The sequence below is a fragment of the Rhinolophus sinicus genome, linkage group LG05 (assembly GCF_036562045.2).
Source record: "Rhinolophus sinicus isolate RSC01 linkage group LG05, ASM3656204v1, whole genome shotgun sequence".
NCBI lineage: Eukaryota > Metazoa > Chordata > Mammalia > Chiroptera > Rhinolophidae > Rhinolophus > Rhinolophus sinicus.
In genome coordinates, this window is record NC_133755.1 from 43,398,802 (window position 1) to 43,426,341 (window position 27,540).

The following is a 27,540-nucleotide window of genomic DNA, read 5'->3' on the forward strand; positions in this document are numbered from 1 at the left end:
ATCTATCTTTTAATTGGGTGTTAAAAAACTCAAAACCTTACAATGATGAAACATGGATCATGTGTAAGACAATTCCCTACACTATCAGCACCACTTTTACAAAGTGAGAAAATTCAAATGTAAAGACCTTTGGTATTGTTAGATTTCTAAAACAAGTTTATATCTGTGATGTACTTTTGTAATTTATGTAATTTAAATGTTTCGAAGACATAGAATTATATTAACTCCAAACATATTAACTATATATATGGTACATACAACCTTTAATATCTACAAAACAATACAATGGGCTCTTTTATTAAATGGGGTAAACGTTTCTTAAGAAAACAAGTATATGAATAATATTCTGAAATATCCCACTCTATGTCAAAATATAATGAAATTTCTTTCTCCAGACCATTTGTCACTAGTTAATATATAATTCCAATTTAATACAAACTATGGAATACTTTTTTAAAAGGTGATAATTTAAAATTGTATTCAAAACCCAACAACTCTGTTACACTGTAATGTTATGGTTTTGATCAGCTACTTTACCTGTGCTCCTTCTCCATGGTATAAGCAATTCACCACATTGTCTAAAAGGTTGATATCCAGTTTTTGGCTGAAATCGAGCAGCTGACGAGCTGCATGGTCTGCTAACATTGTCATAATTGCTGGCATAGATTACTGAAAATGAAGAAAAAAAATTTAAGGTATCTATGAAGTTTTGATATTATCAGTCAAAAACATTATTTACTTTACTTCCACCATATTCACACAAATATTTTAAAGATTATTTTAGAGACTTTACCTAAACACTGGGATAGTAAAATAAAAGCTGAAGTTACTGAGCTACTCTACAACCACATTACGGTAGTTATTAGGGTCCATTCAACTTTTCTAGGTCCCATAAAAATCATACTGTTTTATTAACATTTATATAAAGTTACCCCTAACCTGTTTTTCAAATGAATCTATTAGAAATTTATGGCCCAAAAAATTGACACAGTTCAGTCTTGATCTCAAATTTTTCACCACAGATAAAGTTCCAGTGGACATGTTTTTTTTTTTCTTCATAAGTAGGGTCTTCTAGTTCAGTTAAAAAAACGTCACTTCCCCTCCTTTCGTGTTACCTTAATTTTTAATATATGCTAAAACGCAGGAAGATGCTAAAAATTAAATACAGTACACAAGTATTGCTATTGTATATATCAATGATTAGCAGGAATCACAAATCTTAAATTTGGTACCCTTAACGTCTACAGAACTTAAGTTTCTACACTCGATTTAATTAAACTACCAAAAGGTAAATTTGATTCTTTCAAATCTCAATTTGGGGATTAAAATTACAAGCGTACAAATTCCTTGAATACATGGTCTAGAAGATATATGCTAATACCTCACACAAGATTTTTATTTTTTAATTTCCAGATATTCATTGGCAAGGTAAAAACTGTAAAAGCTTGCCAACTATTTTTCCAAATAAAAAATTCTATCACAACAGAAAAATGAGCCTTTTCACTTCAAATAATGTACTGGCTAAAACCTACTAGTTCATATGCAATGTTAGCCTTTTAAGAGGATTCCACTCCAAGATGCTGGCACACGTTCTCTTTTTTGTTGCCTAGCATTATAAAAAATTTCTTTTTGTCTTTTTCTTCAAATCCAGTGTCACTGAAGTCTGGCTAAATCAGTACTCTTTAACCCTTTTTCTGGTCAAGATGTCTTTAACGACTCACAATTTTGTATACAACTACAAAAGACTCAGGACACTCTGAAAGCCATGCGTGAAACCTCACGTTAAGAACCCTTGGTTTACTGTATTTAGACCCAACAAGGTCAGATGGTCATCGCCCGGTCTCCCCCTCTTAACAACCTTCCAAGATCAGGAAGTCGGTGTCTGATTTGATTCCATTATGTTTGGACAAACTAGCTTGGTAGGAAGGCGTTATTTCTTAGCTATTTTATAGCAGTTTAAAAATGTGAATAATGGCAGCAATTTCAATTTTAACCCACATGTTTCATTTAACGATGTCAGTTACAACAAATTATTAGTTGAAAAAAAGAGTCAGTTAAGTTAGCCATAAGTTAGACAATGTAAAAACACGAGAAATTAAGAGTTGAAGGATTTTTATTCCTAAGTCTTTTGATCCATTGACAGTAAAACTGATGATTTCAAAAACTTTTATAGCAGTTATAAAACGTTTTAATACACAATATTAGCACACACAACAAAAATCTTTGATCTAAATACTAACCATATAAAAAAGGAAACATATTCCAAATAAATGTGTCCTCCCTTCAAGTGCCAATTTTAAAAGAGCAGAACAGTCTTAAAAGTTTAAGTTGAACAGCAATGTCCACAAAGCACCAAAATCTACATATCAAGTTTTTTTTTTTTTGGTTAAAAACTGGACAAACTTTTCTCCCATTTAACCCTACCTATCATAATTTAGTAGCCAAAACAAAAAGTAACGTGCTCTAAAAGTTTCATTTTCGAGTACACTGTCCTCGGAGTTCTTCCAGCTAAATTCTTGCAAAAGAATCAGATGTAGAACAGAAGCTTGTGTTAAATACAGAAGAGTTTGCCATCCTTAGAACTAGCGGCTATCTTCGAAATGACCTACCTATTCTTGAACTGTACGTAGTACAGAAATGGCGGCTTTCTGTTCAATGCCAACCAAGCACACTTAGTCCCCCAAATCAGCTTCCCAACTATTTTTTCCACTAACTTCAGTATCCCACACGCTTAAGATACACAATCAGGCAGATAGCAAACAGCCCTAGCGGGAGAGGGAAAAACCACAAACGCTTTTCATTCTTTGCGACATTCAATCTAAAATCCTCTCACTGGATAGTATACGTTATCCAGCAACGTGGTGACTCTACAAGTGACTACCAAAATACCTTCACTGCCACTTCAAACAGAATAGGCAGACAGCTACACACTGCCAGCTCACATCCAAAAACAATAAAATCATAACCGTTGCTTAATGATAACTACATAGTAAGTCAAAAAAACAAGTCGCTACAAGGACAGAGACTGCTACTTAGGTGTGTGGGCAATTGCTTGCTTCATTCAGTAGAAACACACCTCACTAAGGCCCGCCCTCCCCTCGCTCCCACCCGAAGCGATTTGCAGCACTTCTAACTATAGCATACCCGAGCACGCACTCACCCCGCCCATACTCGGAGGAGGCAAACACCAGGCGCACGAAGTTCACCGCCCCATTCTCTATGCAGCATGGCCTCTGCGTGATCAGAGGAGGTCCGGGCTGGACAAATCTTTAATGCTTCCTCTACTACACCACTTCCTCCCACCCACGCCAAACTCAGAGACATCGGAATGAAGGAGAATCAGGGCATCGTCCACTCTACAATACCAGCAGTAAATGATTCGATCACAACACACTCAAGCCCCCGAAAACAAACTGGGACACGGAACCCATTTGCAGATCCCTGAAAAATCAACTAACCTTTCCTATTTTAAGCCTACCCTGCAAAAAACCAGAAAGATTTCTGAGTTTCCTTGCAGGAGGAGCAGGGACTCGGCAGCCCCTCCCTCCCTCGATCCCAAGCTCTCCACCGAGCGGCCACGTGATGCAGGCGGACGTTTCAATGCTGCTGCACTAAATATTTCTGGAAACTTCCACTCCTAATAATTTACAGAGATGTTCCTGAAATCACCCCAACTTCTCCCTATCCCCTTGGGCTGGGGAAGCCCTTCCACCCCCGCGTGGGGGCCCTGCTTCACTATCACGCTCTTCGCCTTCCTCCACCGCCACCCTCACACACGAATGACCCAGCAAGCGCTCCCCTCCCGCGGCCGCCTCCCCGCCTCCATCCCCCAGTGGCAGAAGCGGCTCCATTCAATCGCAGGCTCCGCTGTGGGCCCGCCGCCGCCTCCTGGGCTCGCCTCCCGCGGCCGCCGCCGCGCCCCACGCCGGCCTCCTCCCGCCCCGCCGTGCCGCCGCCCGACCCTCGGCCCCGAAGACACAGTCGACTTACCCAGAGATTGAACCAACTGCTTCTTCCTTCCTTGTCGGGGGATTAGGGCGAGGGAAGGCGGGGAGAGGGGAGAGGGGAGGAAATCAAGGTGGGTTTCACAGTTTTCCCACCTTAAAAAAGGAAATTAAAACAAAAAAGGATAAGGGCAAAAAAAGCTCAACAATATTTACTATTTCAGGGACACCTCCCCCCGAAACACACCCACCCGCCCCCCCAAAAAAGAAGGCGAATTAATCTGGGGAATAAATGCTCCCGCCTGGCCAGGGAGTAAGGAAAGGGGGAGGGGAACGGGGTCAAGTCCCAAAGATTCAGCCCCAGGGAGACCCTCCAGCCACAGGCGGCAGCAGAAGCGGCAGGAGTAGGGGGTGTAGAGTCCACACGGTCGGGGGACGCTCTGCTGCCAGTTGCAGTTCGACTCCCCCTACCAAAATACGGCTCCCTCTCTCACGCGGCTCCGGCGCTGGCCCCCCCCCACCCCGGCTCGCCTAAACTTTCCCCCCTTCTCCTGCTCCTCAGCGACTGGTGGTTCCCCCCCTCCCCCTCTGGGTGGTTGCACGGACTGCAGCAGCAAAGACTGGAACAGGCACCGCCGCCGGGGCTGTAGCTACTGTTGCTCTTGCTGATGCTGTAGCTCCCGCTGCTCCTGCCGCGGCCGCTGCAGCCGCTTCTCCCCCTCCTCCTAGTGCCTCAAACTCGGAACCGGTTGAAACCGGTTCAGACTGGGAGATTCCATCTCGGTTGAGTTTTCAGCCCATGGCGCCGCGGAGCGTTTGGAACCTGGGCCTCCGCCCCCAGCCCGACCGCCCATTGGCTGGTTCCAGCCAAAGCCGCGCCATCAGCCTACCTCTTACTGGCCAGATCGCCCGTCAATCCCACCTCAAGTCTCCACACGAGCCCGCCGCTTCGGCCCCCGCCTCTTTCCAGCAGCGATTTGCCCGCAGAGTGGGGGAGGGGAAGTGGGGCGGGTCGAAGAGGAGCAAAGAGAGGGGTGGAGGAGGAGGAGGTGGGACGAAGAGCTGAGCCCAGCAGAGAAGCGAGCAAAAAGAAGATGCGCGGAAGATTGGCTGGGGTGAGCCGCCAATCAAATGCAACCCGCCTTCGACTTCCCGTCCCCCTCCCGCTGCTTCCTCTCCCACACCCGCTGGCCCAGCCTTTCCGGCCCGCTCATTGGCTGGGCGCCTTTGGTGACGGAGAGGGTGAGGCGCAGCTCGTGAGCTGGTGGTGGCGCGAGTTTGAGCGCGGCGCGCAGTATCTTCGCTCGGCTTTCCCGGACCCGTGCCGTCCCGCCCCTGTCGGCTCCCGCCAACTTGCGGGGCCTGAGCCCGCCGGGATGAGGACCCGCCCCTTCGGATGGGGGCTGCGCTACGAAAAGGGAGGGCACACCCAATGTTTCTAATCGGGGAGAGGGGTGGAAAGAAAACGAACACATCCGAGGCCAAATGTAGGCCCCAGACCTCTAATCTATTTTAAAGCCCTGAGTTTGGGGCCTGGGCGTTGAGGGCAGGAACAACCGTAAAAGAGGTTGAGGTGAGGTGTAGTAGAGACGTTACTGCTTGGCTTCTTATGATCTCAGAGACCTGCAAAAGATACTTGAATAGTTGTTGGGCAAGTCTCCTTCAAATTTAATTCGGTGTCTCCCCAGGCTGGAATTTGGCTGCTTCAACAACCAACCCTTCCTAAAAACTAATCCCTGTAGTGGTTTAACATTGCATATATTCGCTGGGTAAGCTTGCATGCCAGTTGCCTCCCACTAGGTGCCCTTGATCTGCCCGTACCATCGGTTTTTCTTTGCAGCATAGCTGCCCTTCTTATGCTTCATCGGCACCAAATAGTATTTTCTATGGTAGTCACGCGCACGTGGCCTTTCACATGGTTGCTTCTCGATTGTCCCCAAGTGCCCTCAGCTTTACTGATTGTTCTTTGCTTTACTGATTGTTCTTTGCTTAAGAAAAGGCAAGCAGCGCACCAAAATTTTCTGGGCCCATTGTGCCACCAAGAGGTTGATAAATGGTTTATTAAATCAATTTTTTTCAGCAAGTCTTCACTCAGTGGTCAATGGCTAACACACCAAAGCACCACTTAAAAATAACTCCCTCATCCAATATATTGTGATGGAAAGAGAACAGTCTGGGTGGTAAGCACACAATGTGATACATAGATGATGTATTACAGAATTGTACACCTGCAATCTATGTAACTTTACTAGCAATTGACACACCAGTAAACTTTAATTAAAAAAATAAAATAACTCCCTCATCTCCAATAAAGGAAAATCCAACAACTTATCACCTAAATTTACCAAAATGATAATTGGATGACTTTCAAACCTAAGGTTTTTATTCATTGCCTATCTGAATAATACAAAGCCGTAATATATATGTGATATAAACTGATCATTTGGAACACTTAACATTCTATTACCAGAAAAACTGAGACTGTCCTATTTTCTTTTTAAGTTTTTTCCTCTACATATTCAGCTTTGACCAGTCACTGAATTTTTAGACGGCAGAACAATAGGAATAAAAACGGAGTTAAGACCTGGTTTTGCTCAGACTGTGACCTTGGGTGAGTCACTTCATCTTTTTGGGCCTCAATTTTTTTTTTCTGACACTTAATGAAACTGATACCATCTATGCCTGTCTAATACATGTAAGGATCAAGTGGATGTGAATGAGTACTGTGACCCATAAAGCACTTTGTGGATTTTAAAGTTCAAACAGTCTCAGTTTGCTATCCCCTTCTTTGACTCTTTTCATCCCTTCTTTATATCATACCCCCAGGAGTTCATACTGTGTGACCATAATGAATAAGATGTAAATACCGGGAATACCAAAAAAATGGATACACATGATTTGTATACATCTTTTGTTATTGGTATATACTGAGTATTACAATTCTAATACAGTTTTTCTCCTTTCTTAACATGTGTACATTTTTTTGGCACCCTCTGTATTTAGCTCATCATTTTTTTGCCTAGAGTTAGCCAAAATGGAGTATTCAATATAAGCTTCTTATTAACAACTGCAAAAGGAAGTGACAGGGCAGATAATTATGTTTGATCACTGTATTTTCAGGATCAAATTCAGAACACAGGTCTGACGTGTGTCTAATACTTTCTTCATTACCTTCATTTGTTGGACTCACAAATTTCAAACCTTGGTGGATATGGGTAAGGAAATGCAAATACCGTGTTTCCCCGAAAGTTAGACCTAGCCGGACAATCAGCTCTAATGCATCTTTTGGAGCAAAAATTAATATAAGACCCGGTCTTCTAGTATAGTATAGTATAGTATAGTATAGTATAGTATAGTATAGTATAGTATAGTATAGTATAGTATAAAATAATAACACTGGGTCTTATATTAATTTTTGCTCCAAAAAACGCATTAGAGCTGATTGTCCGGATAGGTCTCATTTTCAGGAAAACACGGTAAACTGTATTGAGTGCCTGCCTGCTGTCTAGCAGACTGTTAGAGACCTTTTTTGTACAATATTTCACTGAATTCTTACAGCAACCCTGTAAGATAGTTATTATTTTGCAGATCTCACTCTTGTTCCACCCCCCCATTCATATGCACATACACATACACACAGGTACACACCACCCCACAGTAGTTGAGTCCATAATTAGAACCCATGTTTGTGTTCTTCCTACTAGTTCACATTGTCTCACAAAACAATAACATTCATCAGAAATAAGAGAAACAAAAACTCATAAATTCCTTTCTACCAATTGTCATGTATTTCTATTTTTTAAATTATTTTTAATTTAAAAAGTAATGCATGATCACTTAAAATTCAAACAATAGAGAAAGAATTATCTACACTAAAAAAGTAAAAGTCCTCTTCCTATGCCCCCCCATTTCTTTTTCCTGTCCAGAGATAATCATCATTAAGGGTGTGATGGTTTGAGATATTTTCTATCTATTCACAAATATATTTGCTTTGTGTTTTGTTCAACATATATGATATACTATACATATTGTTCAGTGACTTGAGTTTTTACTTAGCATGTCAGAATGTATAAATCCACCTCATCCTTATTAACAGTCTCATAGCTTTCCCCATCTTCTCAGTACCAGAAATAATTCAACAATTCCCCCCACTGAGGACAATTAGGCTATTTCCAATTTTTCCTCTTACAAATGCTGCTGCAGTAAATACCCCAGTACATTTATGTTTGGACACATTTGTAAATATATCTCTAAGTTAACATCCTAAAAGTGGAATTACTATGTCAAACACCAAGTATATTTGTTATTATGATAGGTACTGGCAAGACTGTGTCAATTTATATACCCACCACAATATGTGAACAGTACCTGTTTATTCCTTATCAAAGCTATAGATATTAAGGTCACACCAGAGTTAAATAAGCAATCTTTGCATTTTAATTTGAACTTTTGGTTCTGGAAGACAATCTTCCCTGACTGTGAGCTCTTCAAGGAATATACAAATGATAAGATTAAATGCCCATATAATGTAGTAAAAAAAAATTTTTAAGTAAGGATATGCAATAAATCTATATTTTTAATAACAAAATTGTTATTTCAATCATTTTGAGAAAATTGATACCACTTTGCGCTCAGAGGTATAGCAACAGTGACTTTCCAAAATGCACATCTTCCTACCAGTCATAAAAATCAGACACTTGGACTGAACATACCATGAGTCTGATTCACTGGGTATATTCATGTATCGAGAACAAAGTCATAATCCCCTGGGCTTATTCTTCTAATGAATCTCTAGGGCACATTTGTGACTTTGTAAAGCCTGAAAGGAAGCACTGGGAGATGAATTTCTTTGCGAATATTTTATACAAAATCTTTTTTCTATTTGCTTTTTAAAATACTCTGCAAAATGCTACATCACATCACATGCTTAGATTTCAAAAACATTAACAAAGTAACTTAGACAGCAGTAAAATTGTGTATGATGCTGAAGCATGAAGATGGGAGAGAAGGATACTCTTTGCGAGAAAAAATTGACCTAAGAACGCATAGTTCAGGTTCACATTTATTCCTATCAACCCCAATCTAATGTTGAGAATGTTTATGGAAAATTAAAATATTCTATCTGTGAACCTATTCCTATGTGTCCAAGACCTCAGTGAATAATCTGTATGGAGTCTGTGAAACCTCAAATCACTCAGGATGAACAATTGTCTGAAAGTGAGTTGCTGCCTTTTTGAGGACACAGTAAAAAAAAGCATCTGACAGGGCTTCTAAGTCTAGGAGTAATAGTTTAACTATCTGAGAAATTTATACAGTTCTACGAAGTGACGTACCACAATGGGTCTCTTACTCATGGAGAAGTGAAAAATGAAGTATCATTTAACTAAGATCATTCACAAGCAGGACAGGAGAAGCCACAGAATGTTTTTACTGAAGTATTCCTGAAGTTTACTGAAGTATAAAAATAATGAGCTGGGCTTGGGGTCTGCATATATAAGAAGTAAAAAAAATAGTTTAGGGAAAGTAAAATTGGTATCTGCAGGTTGTAAAGGCATGCCTTTTCTTTCACACATAAAAATACCATTATCTGTTAGGCAATGAGAATCAGGAAAGGAAACAAAATAAAAGAAATGAAGAGGTGACACTAATCGATTCATTCAACAAATATTATATTGACAATGCACTATTTGCTGGTCACAGTTCTAAGTGCTGAGGATTCGAGAGGGAACAAATCCTACAAAAATCGCTGCTGTCATTAAGCTTTGAGTTTAACAGAAGTAAACAACAAATAAATCAGAGAAATGGTGTTTTGTATGGTGATAAATACTAAGGTTAAAAATGAATCACGGTATTAGAACAGGGAGTTGGAGGTGGTGCAATTTTAGAGAGAGTGTCTGGGGAAGTCACCTAGAAGGTAACACTAGAAAAGACGTAAAGGAGATGAGGGAGGAAGTCCTTGCAAGCATTCAGAAGAAGAGCTTTCCAGGCAGATGGAAAAATAAAGGCTCTGAGGCAGGAGCATGTTTGGTTGCGTTATTGACAGTGGTGTGCTGGAACCAGCTTGACTGACTCCTGAGAGCCAACTGTTAAATTTTCAGGAATTTTGCAAGCTAGTTGTTAAACAGGCGTTATAAAAAATTAAATTATATAAATTATATTAAAAACAAAGGTAATAAATATTCAAAATTCATCGCTTCCTGATCATGTTATTGTACTTTATTAATTAGCCTCTAGATATTATTTATTACATCAGTGGTGTTGGCATGATAGAAATACTATATAATGATGTACTACTGAATATCTCTTCTCAACTCCACGATTTGTGACATGAAATTGGCCATGGTGGGAGTACTTATATCATGGAAGTAAGCTAAAATTTGGGGCTTTTTCACCTGAGAGCGTGTTGTTAGATTTTTACCAGCACACTACTGTGTGTTAGGGATCTTTAAGGAGGCCAGAGTTGTGATCAGAGGTGCCTGAGCAAGAGGTAGAGGAAGTCATAGCAATAAAGGGGCCAGGTGGGGAGTGGGCAGTTGATGGAGGGCCTCACTGTAGGCAATGGTAAATGCTTTAGCTTGTTTTCTCAGTGAGATTGGGGCCATTCAAGTGTTTGAACAGAGACATGATGACTTGACCTGACTTCAAATTGTAACAGGATCACTCCAGATGCTGTGATGAGCATAGCCTGGGGAACAAGGGTAGAAACAGGGAGACCTATTAGAATACTCTGTATTAATTCAGGGAATTATAGTGGCTTGGACAGAGTGGTAGTCATGGAAGTATTCAAATTCTGAGTATATTTTGAAAGTAGAGTCAAAAGGACTTCCTACAGGATTGGTTGGGATGTGTGAGAAAGAGGACGCAAGGATGACTCCATGGATTTCAGTCTCAGTGATTGGAAGGGTAAGGTTACCATTTTCTGAAATGTGCTGCAGGAAGAACAGGTTGGGGGGAATGGGGCAGAATTAGGATCTTAATTTACCATCACCAATAAATTCCTTAAAGGCAGGGGCTTTATGACAAGTTCTTAGTTGTGCTTAATAAATACAAGTCTTTGTTGATTCATGAATTAATATTTTTTGGATTTTGTATTCAAATGAAGTCCTGGGAATTAATGTTGATGAAAAGAGGTTATGAGATGTGCAATTCTGTGACTCTATAACTGAACAAAAGAAGACAAGCTACTACATGCCACTCCAAACTAGGCCCATTTTACTTCTTTCCATTCTCACCACTTAGTAGGTCTCTTTGCCCTTCATCTTTCTGCCTGCCTGGTACTCTAGTTGTCTGATCACAAGAAGAGATTCAAGTCTTACCACCATTAACGGAAAGCTTAAAAGCAGATAAGAATAGCAATATATTATCAAATTTTAACAATATTTTATGAAATTTATGTTTCAAAGCCTTACTCTTGTATAATAAACTAGATAAAATAGATTCTAACTACAATAATAAATGCTCTATCACATGCTCTGACTTTAGCAGAAATGAAGAATCTAGCAAAATTAGTGGATCTATTTCAGTGATCCTCAACAAGGACAATTTTGCCCCCAAGAAGACATTTAGCAATCAAACATTGTCTAAAAAAACAACATTGTTAGCCAATACCAGAATCAAACAGAGCACATTATAAGCTCAGATAGATCAGAACGGGAAGGTAATAATAAAAGCAAATATAATCATGACTATGCAAATATAATAATGACACTGTTGTTTGTCACCACTGGTGCTACTAACATCTAGTGGGTAGGTAGCAGCCAGGGATGCTGCTAAACATCCTGCAGTGCATAGGACAAACCCCCACAACAAAGAATTATTCAGCCCAAAATATCAATAGTGCAGAGTTTGAGGAACTCTGATCTATTTATAAAATATTTGAAATTATCCTGGCCCATTAAGAAATAAAGCTGAACTTCAACTAGATCAGTGTTTCTCAAACTTAACTATATATATGGATCACCTGGGAAGCCTATTGAAATACAGATTATGGTTCAGTGGGTCTGGATAGGGGCCTGAAGTTCTGCATTTTTTAACAAACTCCCAGGATACGCTGATGCTGATAGTCCGTAGACAACATTTTGAGTAACAGACACTAGATTATGTCACTGTGGTGTCTGTTGGAGTGGGATAGGTATAGGGATTCCTGAAGAATTTGTACTAAGGGGGTGCCAGATGGCTCAGTTGGTTAGAGCGTGAGCTCTCAACAAGGTTGCCGGTTCGATTCCCACATGGGCCAGTGAGCTGCGCCCTCCACGACTAGATTGAAGGACAATGACTTGGAACTGATAGTCCCTGGAGAAACACACTGTTCCCCAAAATTCCCCCCCCCAAAAAAAGAATTTTACTGAGAAAGCCAAAATAAATAAATAAATAAATAAATAAATAAATAAATAAATGTTTGGGGCATGGTATGTGCAAGCTTGTACTGGGCACACAAAAAATATGTTACTCTTGGGTGCTCTGCATTTTGCAATTTTTTCCTCCTGGGAAAAGTTTGCAAATATATTTCTAGAGCAGAAGACATTCCTCTCTGAAGAGATTGGATTAGCATCATAAATACATTAGCCAAAAATTCTCAGTACCTCACCCCACCTTCAGGTGCTACTATGTTTAAACCTTTTAAAACTTACTGAGATACTGAGAATGCCAGAATCAAACAACAGATAGACCATAAACCCAGATAGGTCAAAATGCAAAGATAATAATAAAATCAGCAAGTATAATAATGGCTAACATTTATTGAGCACTTACTACGGTCTGTGCCAGGAACTTTTCTAAGCACTTTATGGTATTTATTCATTTAATTTTCACAATAACCCAATGGATACGAACTATTACTAGTGCCATTTTAAGATGGGGAAATGAACACATTTGAAAATATAGTAAAAAGTATACAAATATATCCCGATTAAAAAATGAATGAATGAATGAATGAATGAACGAAGTATTAAGTTTCCTAGAAAGAATAAATTCTTTTGGTTCTTATTCCTTTCCATTTGGATGTAATTTCCAAAACATTGGGAGAAAGAAAACAAAGAGAAATGCTATCACCTGGAAGGACTGGAACATGTAGATGTCATGGGGTCTTTTAAAAAGAGATTTATTCTAGTTTGACTAAATAAAGTTCTCTTAAAATGTATTTTAGAGCTATGGTCAAAAATACAAAGAAAAAGAGTTAGTATGAATCCTAGAAGTTATTTATTTATTTATCTATTTATTTATTAATTATTTATTTAACCATTTATTTATCCTGAGAAATGTAAAAGCAAAAGATTTATTTTAATAACAGGTACATTTGCTCAGACATTTTGAAAGTTGCCACAATTCATGGAATATTTTCTTAAGAATGGTCTAGCATGATTTACCAGTACAACTTTATCTGTAATGTAACTAGAATCTGAAGATTTTCAAATGAATAATATGTAAACCACTTCTCTCATGAAAAACAAAGTGAAAAATATTACATAACTATATGGGCCATTATAATCATAATTTCAGTAATTCTAATCCTTTATAAATGAGGCTGTATGCCATTTATCTAAGAATGTGAAAAACAATCTATAGGTGTGCATAAGCATGAGATCATAATATCCTTCTCTACAAGTTTCTTTTTCTTTTTTTTTAAATAATTTCTTCCTTCTTTCCTTCTTTCCTTCCTTCTTTCCTTCCTTCCTTTTTTCCTTCCTTCCTTCCTTCCTTCCTTCCTTCCTTCCTTCGCCCTCCCCTCTCCCCCCACTCCGGTTCAAGCCATTGTTTCTCAGTCTAGTTGTGTAGGACACAGCTCCCTGGCCCATGCTGGTGTTATGAGCCTTGTGTAGTCGGTCGCCGGTGGGCCACTCACAGCAGCTCATGCTGACTGCCGGCCACTCCCTGCAGCACACCGTAGCCCATGGCAGCACACAGCAATCCATGTCAGCTCACGCCAACCTCCAGCTGCTCATGGCAGCCCAACTCCAGGGAGAACTATTGTTCACAATCTTGGCTGTAGAAGGCGCAGCTCACTGGCCCATGTGGGAATCGAACCGGCGACCTCGGCATTAGGAGCACAGTGCTCCAACCATCTGAGCCACCAGGCCGGCCCCACAAGATTCTTTTATAGTAGTTGTTCGATTGCACAGAAGTATAAAAGAATTTTGTTTATACGTACATACATGCATTCATTTCTTCTCTCTTCACACTTTCAGAAAATACAGGGGGCTGCTTGTGGCATTGAAGATACTCAATGAAAATTCTCTTCTCACTGACACTTTAAAAAACAAAAACAAAAAACCTCTCTAATACATTTGGAGGTTGCAAAGGGGATTCTTTACAAGGCTCTGAATCTTGGACACGTGCTGCTTTTTCTAGTTGGATAAAGGAATCTGCTAGAAATCAAATAATAGTTGTTTATAAGAAAATTGCCTTGTAAATTTACCCTTTGTCAGTATCTACTATTTGCCAGATGTTTTATATATGTAGACAGCCATAAATATGTCAGAAACAGGCCAAAGCAAATTCAAATTTCTAAATTTTTAACTTTTAATACAATAAAAAAATCAAGATTTAAAAAATACGTAAATACAGTGAAATTTGGGTTGTGTCATAACACCATGAACACGAAACTGTATGACAGTATAAATTCAAACTCAAGTGATTTTTTTCCTGATTTATCCAGATAATTATTTCACAACACTTTTCTTTGCCAGTAGAGATTCAGACTATTGTACATACTCTGTAAAAAGTATTTTAATGTGTTTTAATATTTTAAAAAGTTTAACCTATTCTGAGGTCCATGAAAGCTGAAGTATTTGAAAATACTTCCTCAGTCTTTCCTACATAAGTCAAATTATACCAAAGGACACATTGAAAGTAGTTTGCCTGATAATTCAACTACAGGTTTCGTGTAGAACCTAAATATAATGTCTGTGCTCATCACTAATGCACTACACTTTTTTTTCAAGATCATGTTTAGACCATAATAAGCAACACTTCTTTCTTTACTGGGTAAAAATAGGATTCCCTAACAAGGGTTTTGCAGTGAATTTGAGAATAGAAGGAAGGAGAGCACAGGGTGAGCAAATGAAATGGGTAAGGGTGGGTGAAGCTGAGGCAGAGTGACAACTCAGCGACTGGGCCACTGCAGTGGCTGGCAGGGTGGCTAGGGGTGTGCCGTCATAGGCTGGGAAGTGCTAGCTTAGCAGGAACCATATGCTATCCAGGAGGCTGAGTCAAAACAAGCCCACAGACTGAGAAATTAGAAAACAATGCCAGGTTGGCCTTTGGAGGCGGTAAAGTAGGAGACAGTGAACATCACAGACTTAATTACCCAGGTGGTAATTTGCACTCTTCCAGGCCGCATCATCTTTATGATAAACCAATAGACTCAGCCCAAGGAAGCTATGGAGAAGGAAGAAGGCATTCTTATGAATGACACGAGTGTACACAGTTCCAGTTTCTTCCTACCTCACCAGGATACAAATCGCTGTATTTTGTGCAACGGTTTTAGTTTTCGGAAACAAAGGGGGCCAGGAGACCAAGAAATCCGTGCTACACACAGATTAGTTAAAGGTTTTGGAAAGCCCCCAAGGAAGGCCCTACATCTATTAGTACAGCATTTTCAAAATCCAAAATGGTCCAAAAGGACCTTAGTTTTCTGAGGAATTCATGCTTCCACTGCAACAGCTAGAAAAGACTGGAGGCAAGTTGATGGAGTTCATCACTCGGTTGTGTCAGTGGACTTTGTCCATTCTTGTTTTATAGTAGTGTCAGTTCTGATGCTAGAGAAAGATACTAAAACACAAAACCTAGTTCTCGAAGTAAGTAAGCCTAAGAAGCAATGGAGCAGTTGGAAGTTCACACATCTCCTGATCATCTTTCCATCAGGAGTTAACACCTATCCCCCACACCTCATTGAGAATGTAGACTACAGCCTGTTTAGATCTCAGCTTTCTATTATTCCTGTTACAGAGCTCAGCAGGGCCACCTAGTCCCTCTGACTGAACCCCCAAAACAGGAAATGTGAGTGACCTTCCATTATCTGGGACTAAGAAGAGAAGAGGGCTTCCCTTCCCTCTCCATTGAGGCCTCTCCAGAGGAAACGCAAAGGACTGGAGGCAGCCCTGAGACCATGGGGCACTCCTAGAACTATCTTCTAGTCTCTGCCTTTAGAAATGCAGAACTGGGGTAGGGGCAGGTGTTATTTCTCCCTTCCAGTTTTTCTCACAAATGAATGGTGTGGGGTGGGGAGAGTGGTGTCAGGCATTTAAGCTTTAGTGGGATTCACAAATCTGCAAGTATATTCTTATAAGTTCAGGGTGGTTAAGGGAAGAAATGAGGACCATTAAAGGGACCTAAAGGGACAGAAAGGGGACCAGTGAGGAAAGACAGAATAAATGGAGCTTCAAAGATAAACTTTGCCTGTCCTGGAATCTAGAGAGGAAAGTAGAATCACACGCAGATCTGAGAAGGCATGTGGCAGAATGTCATAATGGTTCTTGGTAGGAGGGCATGAGAGAATTTGCTTTTGTTGGCCCCAGTGAACATGAAATCCCCAAGGTCTTGTGTACAACATAAACTTCATTGGTTGTTGAAGACTGCAGCCAACAACTTATACTGTGGAAATAACTGGCAGACAGAAAGACATATAATGTTTACTTGAGGGACAAAAACACCTTCATTTATGAATTCCACATCTATATTCCAAATTCTGCTCCTACTGAAGAATTTGTAGGAACTCTGTAGTGGCTCTGTAGCAACTCTGCAAGGGAAAGAGATACATTTAAGCTGTACAAAAAAAGAGAGTTTCACAGGATCAAACAATATTTTTATAAACGTTGCCACATTTTTTTTTTTTTTTTTTTTTTTTTTTTTTAAATTGGAGTTGCAAAATGGGACAGTGAAAAATGCCTGGAATCAGAAGATCTGAATTCTCCTAGTTCTTCCCTTAACAGACAGGCAGAGCTCTTCACCATCCATGAAGTGATTGAACTGTTAAAAGGTTCCTAAGATCCTTTCTGGCTTAATGGCAACCCTTAACTTCTGTGTGCTCCTTTCTTCTTGAAGATTAGAGCAGATAAATAGAAGTATAGAATTTGTTTTTATTAGGGATTTTGTGAATGTTTTTGCCTTAAGGAAGCATTCTCTATATTATTCAGGTATCCATTCATTTAACTAATATTTTGAGTCCTACCATGTGACATGTACTGTGCTGGGGCTGGGGATACAATGATGAGAAAAACTTTTACTTCCCTAAACAGAAAAAGACCAAATGATAAAAATGTTTTCTTCAAACGTGATTTTTCCTATAATTGGATCTACAATAGCTTCTAAGTAATCACACAGTTTCATAAATTTGAACATGTTATCATTAACAAGAAGAGGGCACTTCAGTTGCATTGTTGGCTTTTTTTTCATACCAAGGAGTTATTTTCATTGAACGATGATGGAAGAGGTATCTGAAGACATTTCAGAGCCAGGTGGTCAAAAATATTTATTGATAATCTACTTCACGCTAAATTCTGTTGTAGGTAGTCAGGACTTGGTACTGTAGGGAGTAAGCCAGGCAGAGGTCCTGCCCTCAAAGACTCATACTTTTGGGTCTATAAAAATATGAGAAATTTCAACTAGCATGCATTCATGCAATTGAAACTTCATTAGCATGCCAGTCAATGGCCTCAGCTTCATAAAAAGGCCCTGCAATTTTTCAGGTGATTTTTTTTTTTCAATTCAGGACCTGTTTGCTTATTTAAGCAATTTATGATAAACTGCCACTTTTTCTAGCAATGCTGCTAGAGTGTCAATTTTAAAAAACAAACATGATCATGCCACATTTCCTTTGCCTCTCCAGCTCCCTGTCCCTCCCTTCCCCTTTAAAAATATCCTTCAGTGGCTCCCCATTACCTCACAGGAAAAGAAACCCCAACTCCCTAGCACATCAAGCAAGGCCCTTGGTGACTCCTCCAGCCTTGCTCACGTTCTGAGGCTTGCATACTGCCCACCAGGTCACACTGATTGCCGTTTCCCAGGATAACCAGCTCTCAGCTCTGGGCCTTTACACACGCTGCTTCCTCAATACAGACTGCTCATCCCCTTCCTCCCTCCAGCGACTTCACTGATTCCCAGGACTTGGGTTATCCATGACCCCCACAGTTCCTGTTCCTACATCTATCCTGGGATATGCCTACTGCAATATAATGGCCCGCTTACACACACATCCATGTCCTAACTACAATGAGAAATTTCAGGATGGTGTGCAGGGCTAGGTATGTAGACATCCTTAACAAAAGATGATCTGAGTGAATAAATGAATTAATGAGCACACATCTACAGATGACATTCCAAGTAGGGAGAACAACACAGGGAAGACAAGCATGGTAAATTAGGGACTCTGAAAGGAATTCAAAATAGCTAAAAACATAGTTGAAAAAAGTAAATGGCTAAAGATAGGACAAAAGAGAGAAGGGAGGCCAGATCCAGCCACTATGACAATTTACACTTTATCCTGAGGACAATAGTGAGTCATTACAGGATTTTAGGAAAGGGAGTAATTAGATTAGCATTTTAGAAAGAACATTGTGAAGAATAGATTTGTAGCAAGCAAGACTGGAGTCGAGGAGAAATGTTGGAGAAAACCAAGGGAGAGCTGGTAATGGCCTGAACTAATGTAGCAGCTTTGAGGATGGCAGCAAGTGCAAAGACTCAAGAAATGTTAAAGGGTAGAATTGTCAGAACTTGGTAGTTCATTGGCTGTACATCTTCCTTTCCCAACCACGTGATAAACTTCTAAAGAGCAGTAACTGCAGCATATGTCTTTATATTCCATTAAGTTACTGATGGTGCCTACCTGTAGATTAGGTGTTCAATAAATATTGGTTGATATTTAATAGATCAACATTTAATAGATGAATGAATGAATACAACTTTAAAGCTATACTCAAGGTAGAGCTGATAAATCCTTACTCTTAAAAACAAAACAAACATCAAATTCACACAATTTAGACTCACAAAAGTCTCAAAGTAATATTTATTAAGGTTATGTTATTAATACTTTAGGCCTGAAAGAGGAAAGAAAAGGCTATCTTGGTGGGGTGCGCCTGTTGTCAAAAAAGGCAAATACAATCAACTTCTAAAATTTCCCATTTACTCCTTGGAAGGATACTCTTTTTGTACATATATATATATATATATATATATATATATATATATATATATATATATATACCCTTCCAAGGATACTCATATATATATGAATATGTATATATATATAATAAAATATATAAATATTTTATTAGTTTCAGGCATACAAAATAGTGACTAGACATTTATAGACCTCCCAAAGTGATAACCCCAATAAGTCTATTACCCATCTGACACTGTACATAGTTATTACAATATTATTGACTATATTCCCTAGGAGACTCTTATTTTAAATCAAATGCTTAAAAGGATTTCATTTTATACAACCTGTACAAAGATAAAAGTCTGTACAACCAGCCACATAGAATCATATCACATAGAGAACTCTTGTCCAAAGCAATGTAAAAGGATAGTGTATGCTATTACATGCTACATCTATTTGGAAAAATCTTGTCACTTAGAATGTCAGAAATGTCAGAAACAATGTTCTGTGCTTTCCATAGAGAAAAACCCTGTATACTTTTCAGATTCCCTATGGAAATCTTCTTGTAACACATAAAATATTGAACTATGATTCATGAAGTTACAGGGCAAACCAACCCACAAAAACATGTGTTGGAGCCAGTGGAGGAGGTCATTATAGTTAATCAATAGCCCAATACTGGATATCAGCAATAATCTTAACACTTAACATAATAAACACATTTAGCCTATATAATGAAAGTTTTAATTCATTCTTCAACATTTAATTATTTGCACAAAGAAGTGATGACAAAAGTTTAAATTTCAAAGTTCAATATCCTATCAAAAACATTTTCAAACAAGGTTATAATTAATCATACACACAAATAAGAAACAAAGTCACAAAGGTTAATTCATCTTTTCCATTTGCATAACTCTTTGTGATAAACTGAGATGCATAGATTATTTTTTAAATCCTGGAAACAATCGACCACACAGTATCAAATGAAAAAGCACATTATAAAGCCTGATTCACAGATATGAAACTAACAATCAGTTTTCCATAAAGGGAAAATATCACAATATCATATTTTACCCGCAAATTTGAACCGAAAAATGTATCATTCCAACTTTACTTGCTTGAAAATATTGAAAAGCATGAAAAGGACCAAAGATGGGAATAGTTTGAACTATCGTGTTCAAATTTTTATTTTAACTGAAAAATAAACGCTTCATCATATGAGATCTCAAATTATTAATTTTGTGGTCTTAAATTTTTGTCTACTAATTCTAAGGGTTTTTTTCCTTCAACTTTTAGTTGGTCAAGTTTTAAATGATAGATAAAATTTAAATGGTCTTTCTCAAATTTCTTACAATTTAATTATTTGGTAAAGAGACCTTACGGACTAATCCCTTCAATGTTGTTACCTTTGATAAATAAAATATCAACCATATTTCAGGTTAGTGGGCTCAAAGACAGTAGTTCTATGAAACATTTACCTTTACTGTGATGCACTCTGATATTTTCTGTTCCATTCCATTCAATTTATTTTTTAGAAGACCCATTAAAGTGATGGGCTATGGCCTGCTGCTTGAAAACCTCAGATTTAGTCAGCCCATATTTAAGATTCTAGGTGCAGATGTCTAATTTCGAATCCTAGGTCCACTACCTCCTAGCTCTGTGATTTTGTGCAAGTTCCCCATCCTCTGTGACCCAGCTTCAACATCTTTAAAAAGAGGACAACAGGACATACTTCCTAGGGTCATTGTGAGAACTGGTAGTAATACATGTAATATTTGTAAAGCTTGTATCTATCAAAATAAGCTCTCCATACGAGTACCTATTATTATCATCATTATTATTATTGATCACTCACCACATGTTTTCTGAATGCCTGTGTACAGTTCATGGTACGAGGCATTCTCAGGCATTCCAAAGACACACTGCTCTCATGACTCACCTTTTATTTGATTGATAAATTATAACCATGACAAATTGGCTTTTATATATTAGTGAGATATAATGGTTGTCACTTCATCAAAATAGTGTTTCCCTAGGTTTAAAAACAAACAAAAAAAGTATTCAACTTCTAAATAATTACTAAATAGCTACTACTCAGAGTCAAAGAATAATTTTGTTACAGAGGGTGGTTATCAACCTCATCAAGTCATTCTGAAAGGAGATTCCAGCATTTGAGATTTATTTTCAGATGTTTACAGTCTCTCCCTCAGGTGAGGAAATGTGTTTGAATGAGACATTTAAAATCTTGATCGTTGTCTTTACAATTTTTACTCATTCAGATTCACACAGCTTGAAGCACTTCATTTGATATCTACAGCACTAATTATATTATCAAACAATGACTTTTTCCTCTTTTTTTAGAATGTCTCAGGAAGACAAAAAAAAAGATACTTCCCCCTAAAGTCAAAACCTTCTGAACAGACATTCAGAATTTTATTACTTAGCGTCTATATCAGCAATAATGTCAAATTCTTTATAAGACGAACAGAATAAAAGTAATTCCAGAATTTTAAGTTGTGTAAGTTGTGCATTAGTGTTGTTATTTTTATTTTGGTAAGACAAACAGAATCTGTTGTTACATCATTTGAATTCTATTATCTTTGGCCAAATATACTAACTAGATAGCTATTATTACAATAGAAACTCCCTAATGACATTACAATTCCAAGAGTACCACTATCTGAACTATCTGATTTCTAGATGATTAATGCAGCCAAAGAATACTGTAAAAATCACAGAAATTAATATAGAAACTGATATTTCTCAGTTTCCATATTTGATTTTGACCCTCTGCCAAAATTACACACTTGCTTATTTTTCTTGTAAAGTTCTTTGAGGCTTCTCCTAAGTAGACTATGTCATGTGGTAGCAGGTAGTGAGTGGTATTGGGAAGTTGGGTCAGGTAGAATGAAGACTGTGTGGCCCACCATGTGTGGGCAGATGGAGAGGTCTCTCCAGAGTTTCAAGATTTGTTTACCCTCTACTGCAAGGTTGTATCAACAGGTAATAGGACCTATTTGTAGAGGGAACCACCATAAAAATGGTTAATAATCTGTAGCTTGAAGAGATCTGTGAAGATCTAAAGTAAATATCTGTGAAGATCTAAAGTAAAGAGGATATGCTCTCAGCGAAACATAACAGAATGTGCAAACCAAGTACATTTATATTAGAGTCTATTTGAATATAATTAGTGATGAATTGTTGTTTGGGGTTATCTATTCATTCATTTAACACTCAGTCACAGATTATCCTCAACAATTATAATATCCTCCTAACTTTCAAGAGCAGCCAGAAAGATTTTAAGAAATGCAAATCTAATCAATTCTATCCCCGGCCTAAAATCCTCCAATGGAGACCCATTATTGTTTTTTAAAATAATTTTTTGTTTTTGAATTACAGTGGATATACAATATTATATTAGTTTCAGGTATATAACAGTGATTAGACACATGTATAATTTACCAAGTGATAAACCCGATAACTCTAGCACCCATCTGACACCATACAGTTATTACAATATTATTGACTGTATTCCCTATGCGATACTACTTTACATACCCGTGACTATTTTTATAACTGGCAATTTGCACATCTTAATCCCTTCACCTTTTTCACCACCCCCCTCACAAGTATCAACTACACAAGTGTTGAGTTTCATCAAGTCCACCTGCAGGGCTGCTGCAGAGGTTTCTCTATTCCTCACTTCCTAAGAGTCTGCAGGTTGGGGTGGCTAGTTAGCTCAGTTGGTTAGAGCGCGGTATTTTTAGTAAGATTGCTGGTTCCATCCCCACATGGGCCACTATGAGCTGCACCCTCCACAACTAGATTGAAACAACTACTTGACTTGGAGCTGATGGGTCCTGGAAAAACAAAGTAAAAAAAAAAAAAAAAAAAAAAAAAGTCTGCAGGCCATTTGGCTCCCAAGGGCAAAAACCCTTTCTTTCTGGAAGGTTCCTACTAGCTGCAACACTTTCCCGTAATCTTGGTAAAAGTAATTCAATTGATCTTCAGTTCTCTATTTAAAAGTCAGTTCCTAAGGGAGACTCCCAGATTAGCCCCTCCCTGCAAGATCTCATTATACTTTAGATAACATTCCTTCTTCACACTCAAACCACTGCAATCAAGTATCTTTATATGTCTGTCTCTTCTGCTCGGCTGTCAACAGGACATGTCTCTTCAATGCTCAGCAGCAAGCAGAGTACCTGGCCAAACAGTAGATCTTTGTTGAATGAAGGAGTACACATTTATTGTGTACCCACTACAGCCTACTGTATGCCAAGCAATGTGTTGGGCACTGTGGGGACACAGCTGAGTAAGACAGGGTGTCTGCTTTCAAGGGATCAGACTTGCAAAAAAACTGCTACCACAGAGTCTAGGAGCTTTGAAGGGAGGTGGGTACCAGATGCCTTGGGAGGAGGGAGGAATAAGTACTAACTGTCAGAAAACATGAAAACAAGCATTTTCACTTGGCACATGGCAGGTTCTGAACTAAAACCGGTACAATATTATCTCCCTTATTCAATCCTCATGACAACCGATGTGGTGGTTAAGGATCTTGCCTAAGGCCACAGTCAGTATTGCAATCCAGTTTATCTACCATAGGTCTTCTGGCTCCAAAGGAGAAAGCTACGGATACACAACAGCGGACACAATGAATCCCTGTGAATATGTCCAGCCACTTCACCATGCCCTGTTAGCAACTTAAAAGGGGCCCAAAATGGCCAAATTAAAAATTAATTTAAAAATTTTAAATGTTGAGTATGTAACTCATTTACATGTTTCTTCCCGTGGTTGCTCCCCCATTAGAAAATGCATTCTCATCGTTCAAACATTTAAAAAAATAAGCAGGTTCAGTTAAATTTTCCCATTCTTATCTCCCTTTGGCTCACAGCCAGACTATTAAAAGCAATTCCTGTTATAAGTACTTTGTGCATATTTCCAGAATTTCTTTATGAGTATGCAAATAAAAATATATGTTCTTATTTTGCCCCCTTTTTCCCCCACAAAAGGTAGCAGCATACCCATACCATACTCACTGTTCTGCACCTTGTTTTTTTCAGTTAATGATTTTGAAGATCTTTCTGTATCATTAGCTCATTATTCTTTTTTGACAGCATAGTATTCCATTTTATGGATATACATATTACAATTTATTTAACCAGCTCCTTATTGATTGACATTTGGATTGTTTCCAATTTTTTGCTATTACAAACAATGCTGCAATGAATAATCTTGTACATAGGTCAATCAACACATGTGCAAGTATATCCTAGGAAAATTCCTAGGAGTGGTATTGCTGAGTCAAAGGCTATATGCATTTGTAATTTTGATAAATATTGCCAAATTGTCCTCTATAAGGATAAATAAATTTACATTCCCATCAGCAGTGAATGAGAGTACCTGTTTTCCCACAGCCTCTCAACATATAGTGTTAACAAACTTCCAGTGATTTGCCAATCTAAGGGGTGAAAAACAGCACCACAGCATTTTTGTGATTATAACTGAGGCTGAGCAATTTTTTTTAATGTTTAACACTTTGTATTTCCTTCTCTCTGAACTATTTATTCACATTTTCTGTCCATTTTTCTCCTGTAGGTCTTTTTCTCTGCATTTGGTAGGAGCTTTTTCTATATGAGGAAGATTCACTTCTGCTTATAAGTTGCAGCCACTTTCCTATAATATTGTTAGAAGTTCTAGGCAATGCAACAAAATATTTATTAGATATGATATTAGGTTGGTGCAAAAGTAATTGCAGCTTAAAAGGTTAAAAATAATTGCAAAAACCGCAATTACTTTTGCACCAGCCTAATATAAAAATATTCAAACAGAGAAGGCAAATTATCATTATTTGAACATGGTTATATAGCTAGATAACTTTAAAAACTGACTGAAATTAATAAAGTTAATTGAATATCTCCAGACAAAGGAAATGGAAAACAGTGCTGGATCCAAGAAGAAGAGATGAGATTATATACGCACATTAAGACCATTTCTATTTATTAGGAATAAGAAAATATGATGAAAGAGAGTCTTTGTTCATAATAACTACAAAAAATATAAAGTACCTAGAAGTAATTTTGACATGGAAAGAGTGTGACTTACATGAAGAAAAATATAAAACTTTACTGAAGTCCTCTAAAGTTTTATATTTTTCTTCATATAGGTCTTTTAATAAAAGAGGACTTGAATAAATGGAAACACAGACCAGGTTACTGGATGAGGAAATTACATATTTGAAATAGGTCACTTATCAAATTATTTTATTAGCTTAATGCCATTAAAACAAGACAAAATAATTTTAAATTTGAGAAAGTATTAAATTTATGTATAAAAATTAAAAATCATGGATATACACATATACATAATTTAATTCTAAAAAGGAGAGTCATGAGGATAGATTTCACTCTGATGTTAACATATATTTTAAAGCAACAATTATTTAAAAAGTGTGTATACACGAGAAACTAATAAAAATTGTTTAAAAGTGTAGTATAAGTGCAAAATTAAACAGATGAATCAATAGCCCCATAAATAAGAAGATGATATATTATAACAAGAGGGAGCCAACATAACAGGGAAAAGAAATTATAATTCTAATAAGAACTAATGCTTATGTAATATATACTCTCTGCCTGGCACTCTTCTAAATTCCTCATGTATGTCAATTTAATTAATCCTTGTTTCAATCGTATGAGATAGATACTACTTAACCGATGAGGAAACTGAGGCACAAGGAGAGTAAGTAACTTGTTCAAGGTCATACATACAACTAGGAAGTAGCAAAGCGGGACTTAAACCCAGGCAACCTGGCTGCAGAATCTGTGATCTTAACAATTTGTAATTAGGATAACTAATTGCCAACTTGTAAAAAGCAAAAAAAGAATACAGGCAAAAAATACTGTAATAATGCATATTTGAAACTCCACTATGGAATGTCAGAAAGCCTCTCTCATGTAATTCATTTGCTTTACTTTCTATGTTTCTGCATTGTTTGGAGTCTTTTACAATTATAAATCCTTTTCTAATTTAAAGAACAAAATAAATGGGATATTTTGAATTTTTAATCATCTGTGGTTATGCATAAAATTATTTCTTACCTTGTTTATTCAGTTGAAATAATATATTATCTACTCTTTCTTCTCATTCCTATTTCAGGCATTGATGATCTATCTTCCTTAAAAATGCATTTATTAATCTCCTACTGTTCACCCTGAGTAAAAATGGACACGATAAGTCCTATAAATTAGGATATTTGGGACAGTGTAGAAGTAGATTCTCAGGCATGTGAAAGTTATTAAAAACAGCAGGCAGTTCAACCAATAGAATTGAATAAAAGTTGTCAAGAAAAGAAAAATAGAATAAGCTAGTAAATTTAAACTATTATGTAAACTATATATAAACTATCCAAGTAAACTTAAAATCAATTTATCAGCAACATTCATTTATTTTTAATTTCTACACATATTCCTCACACACCCATGCCACTCCTCTCTTCCCATCAGAATATGCAGGAAGTCATTTACAAAACTGAAATAGTAGCTCCAACCCATCACTAATATACTCATAGTTTTGTTAAGTACCTCAGGTGTGGGTTTGGACATGAGTTAAAATCAAAAATGAAAAAGATATCTGAGTATATTTATTCAGTTGTGGGATGGAAATTTTAATAAATGGGGAAATATTTAGGAACATCAAATTCATATTTTTAAGCCTGTAAAAACAGTATCTGACTACTAAAACATTCAATAACTCAGTAAATGATAAGAGACCCATTGAAAAGTAATGTCTTAACCTCCATCACATCAGAGAAACAGAATTCTCCAGCTGCTGAATCTGTTAGGTTTTGATCACAGTCCCTTTGAATAAAGCCTCACGGTGACAGTTTCATCTCTTTTATTTTTACTCATATCAGAAAGCTTACAGGTTGATTCTTAACTGTGGAATTTTTTAAAGCAAACTTTTATGAGAAAAAAAAGAACAGAATACTAAATTGTTCATCAGATTTATGCCTACTTTGAATGTTGTAATTCCTTACATTAAGAGGAGGCCGGCAGAAGTAGCAGACAGAGCACTGGAGGTAGAATCAGAGAAAACGTGGCCTAACTGTGTCGTTGGTCAGTGTTATGTCTTTTAAGAGGTCATGTCTGCGCCTTTAAGCCCCAGATTTCTTATCTATGAATTAAGGCTGTCCTACATCCCATCGCTTAGAAGGACAACTGAGCTGGTGTACGTGAAAGTGACTTTAAAAAGATAAAGTGCTCTACATTTGCCTCATATTATGTTTAAGGCCTTCTTGTCAATATTGCTGTTAAGATATATGACTGAAAAAGTTTTGTGACCACCCTCTCTCCTGCCATTACCCTACCCAGATTCTGCTCTCTCTATCCTGAGCTACTCACTGCTCCCTGAGTAATATTCTGGGCTTTCTCTCTCCTTATATTTGGGCACAATAAATAACTTCTTTATCTTAAACCATTTACCCACTAGATTTCTAGAACA

The 27,540-nt window shown here is 37.8% G+C and overlaps 1 protein-coding gene and 1 long non-coding RNA gene across 5 annotated transcripts in view; both read right to left on the reverse strand.

Moving 5' to 3' along the window:
* The window catches only part of XPO1 (exportin 1), a 43,716-nt gene extending 38,862 nt beyond the window's left edge, over nt 1-4,854 (reverse strand). Inside the window, exons 1-2 of one of the 3 annotated variants that reach the window (XM_074332035.1) lie at nt 4,835-4,854; nt 538-669 (exon numbers count right to left, since the gene is read on the reverse strand). In XM_074332035.1, coding sequence (XP_074188136.1) covers nt 538-663 — 126 coding nt within the window. In that variant the 5' untranslated portion in view covers nt 664-669; nt 4,835-4,854. Of the gene's footprint in view, nt 1-537; nt 670-3,160; nt 3,183-3,990; nt 4,770-4,834 lie in introns of those variants that run through there. The other 2 variants (XM_019717573.2, XM_019717580.2) reach the window with 2 other exon arrangements.
* A 9,767-nt stretch (nt 4,855-14,621) lies between these two features.
* Nucleotides 14,622-27,540, reverse strand: part of LOC141571551 (uncharacterized) — a 148,705-nt gene continuing 135,786 nt past the window's right edge. Inside the window, exon 4 of one of the 2 annotated variants that reach the window (XR_012496374.1) lies at nt 14,622-16,680. This is a non-coding gene — a long non-coding RNA (uncharacterized LOC141571551). Of the gene's footprint in view, nt 16,681-26,138; nt 26,252-27,540 lie in introns of those variants that run through there. The other variant, XR_012496373.1, reaches the window with a different exon arrangement.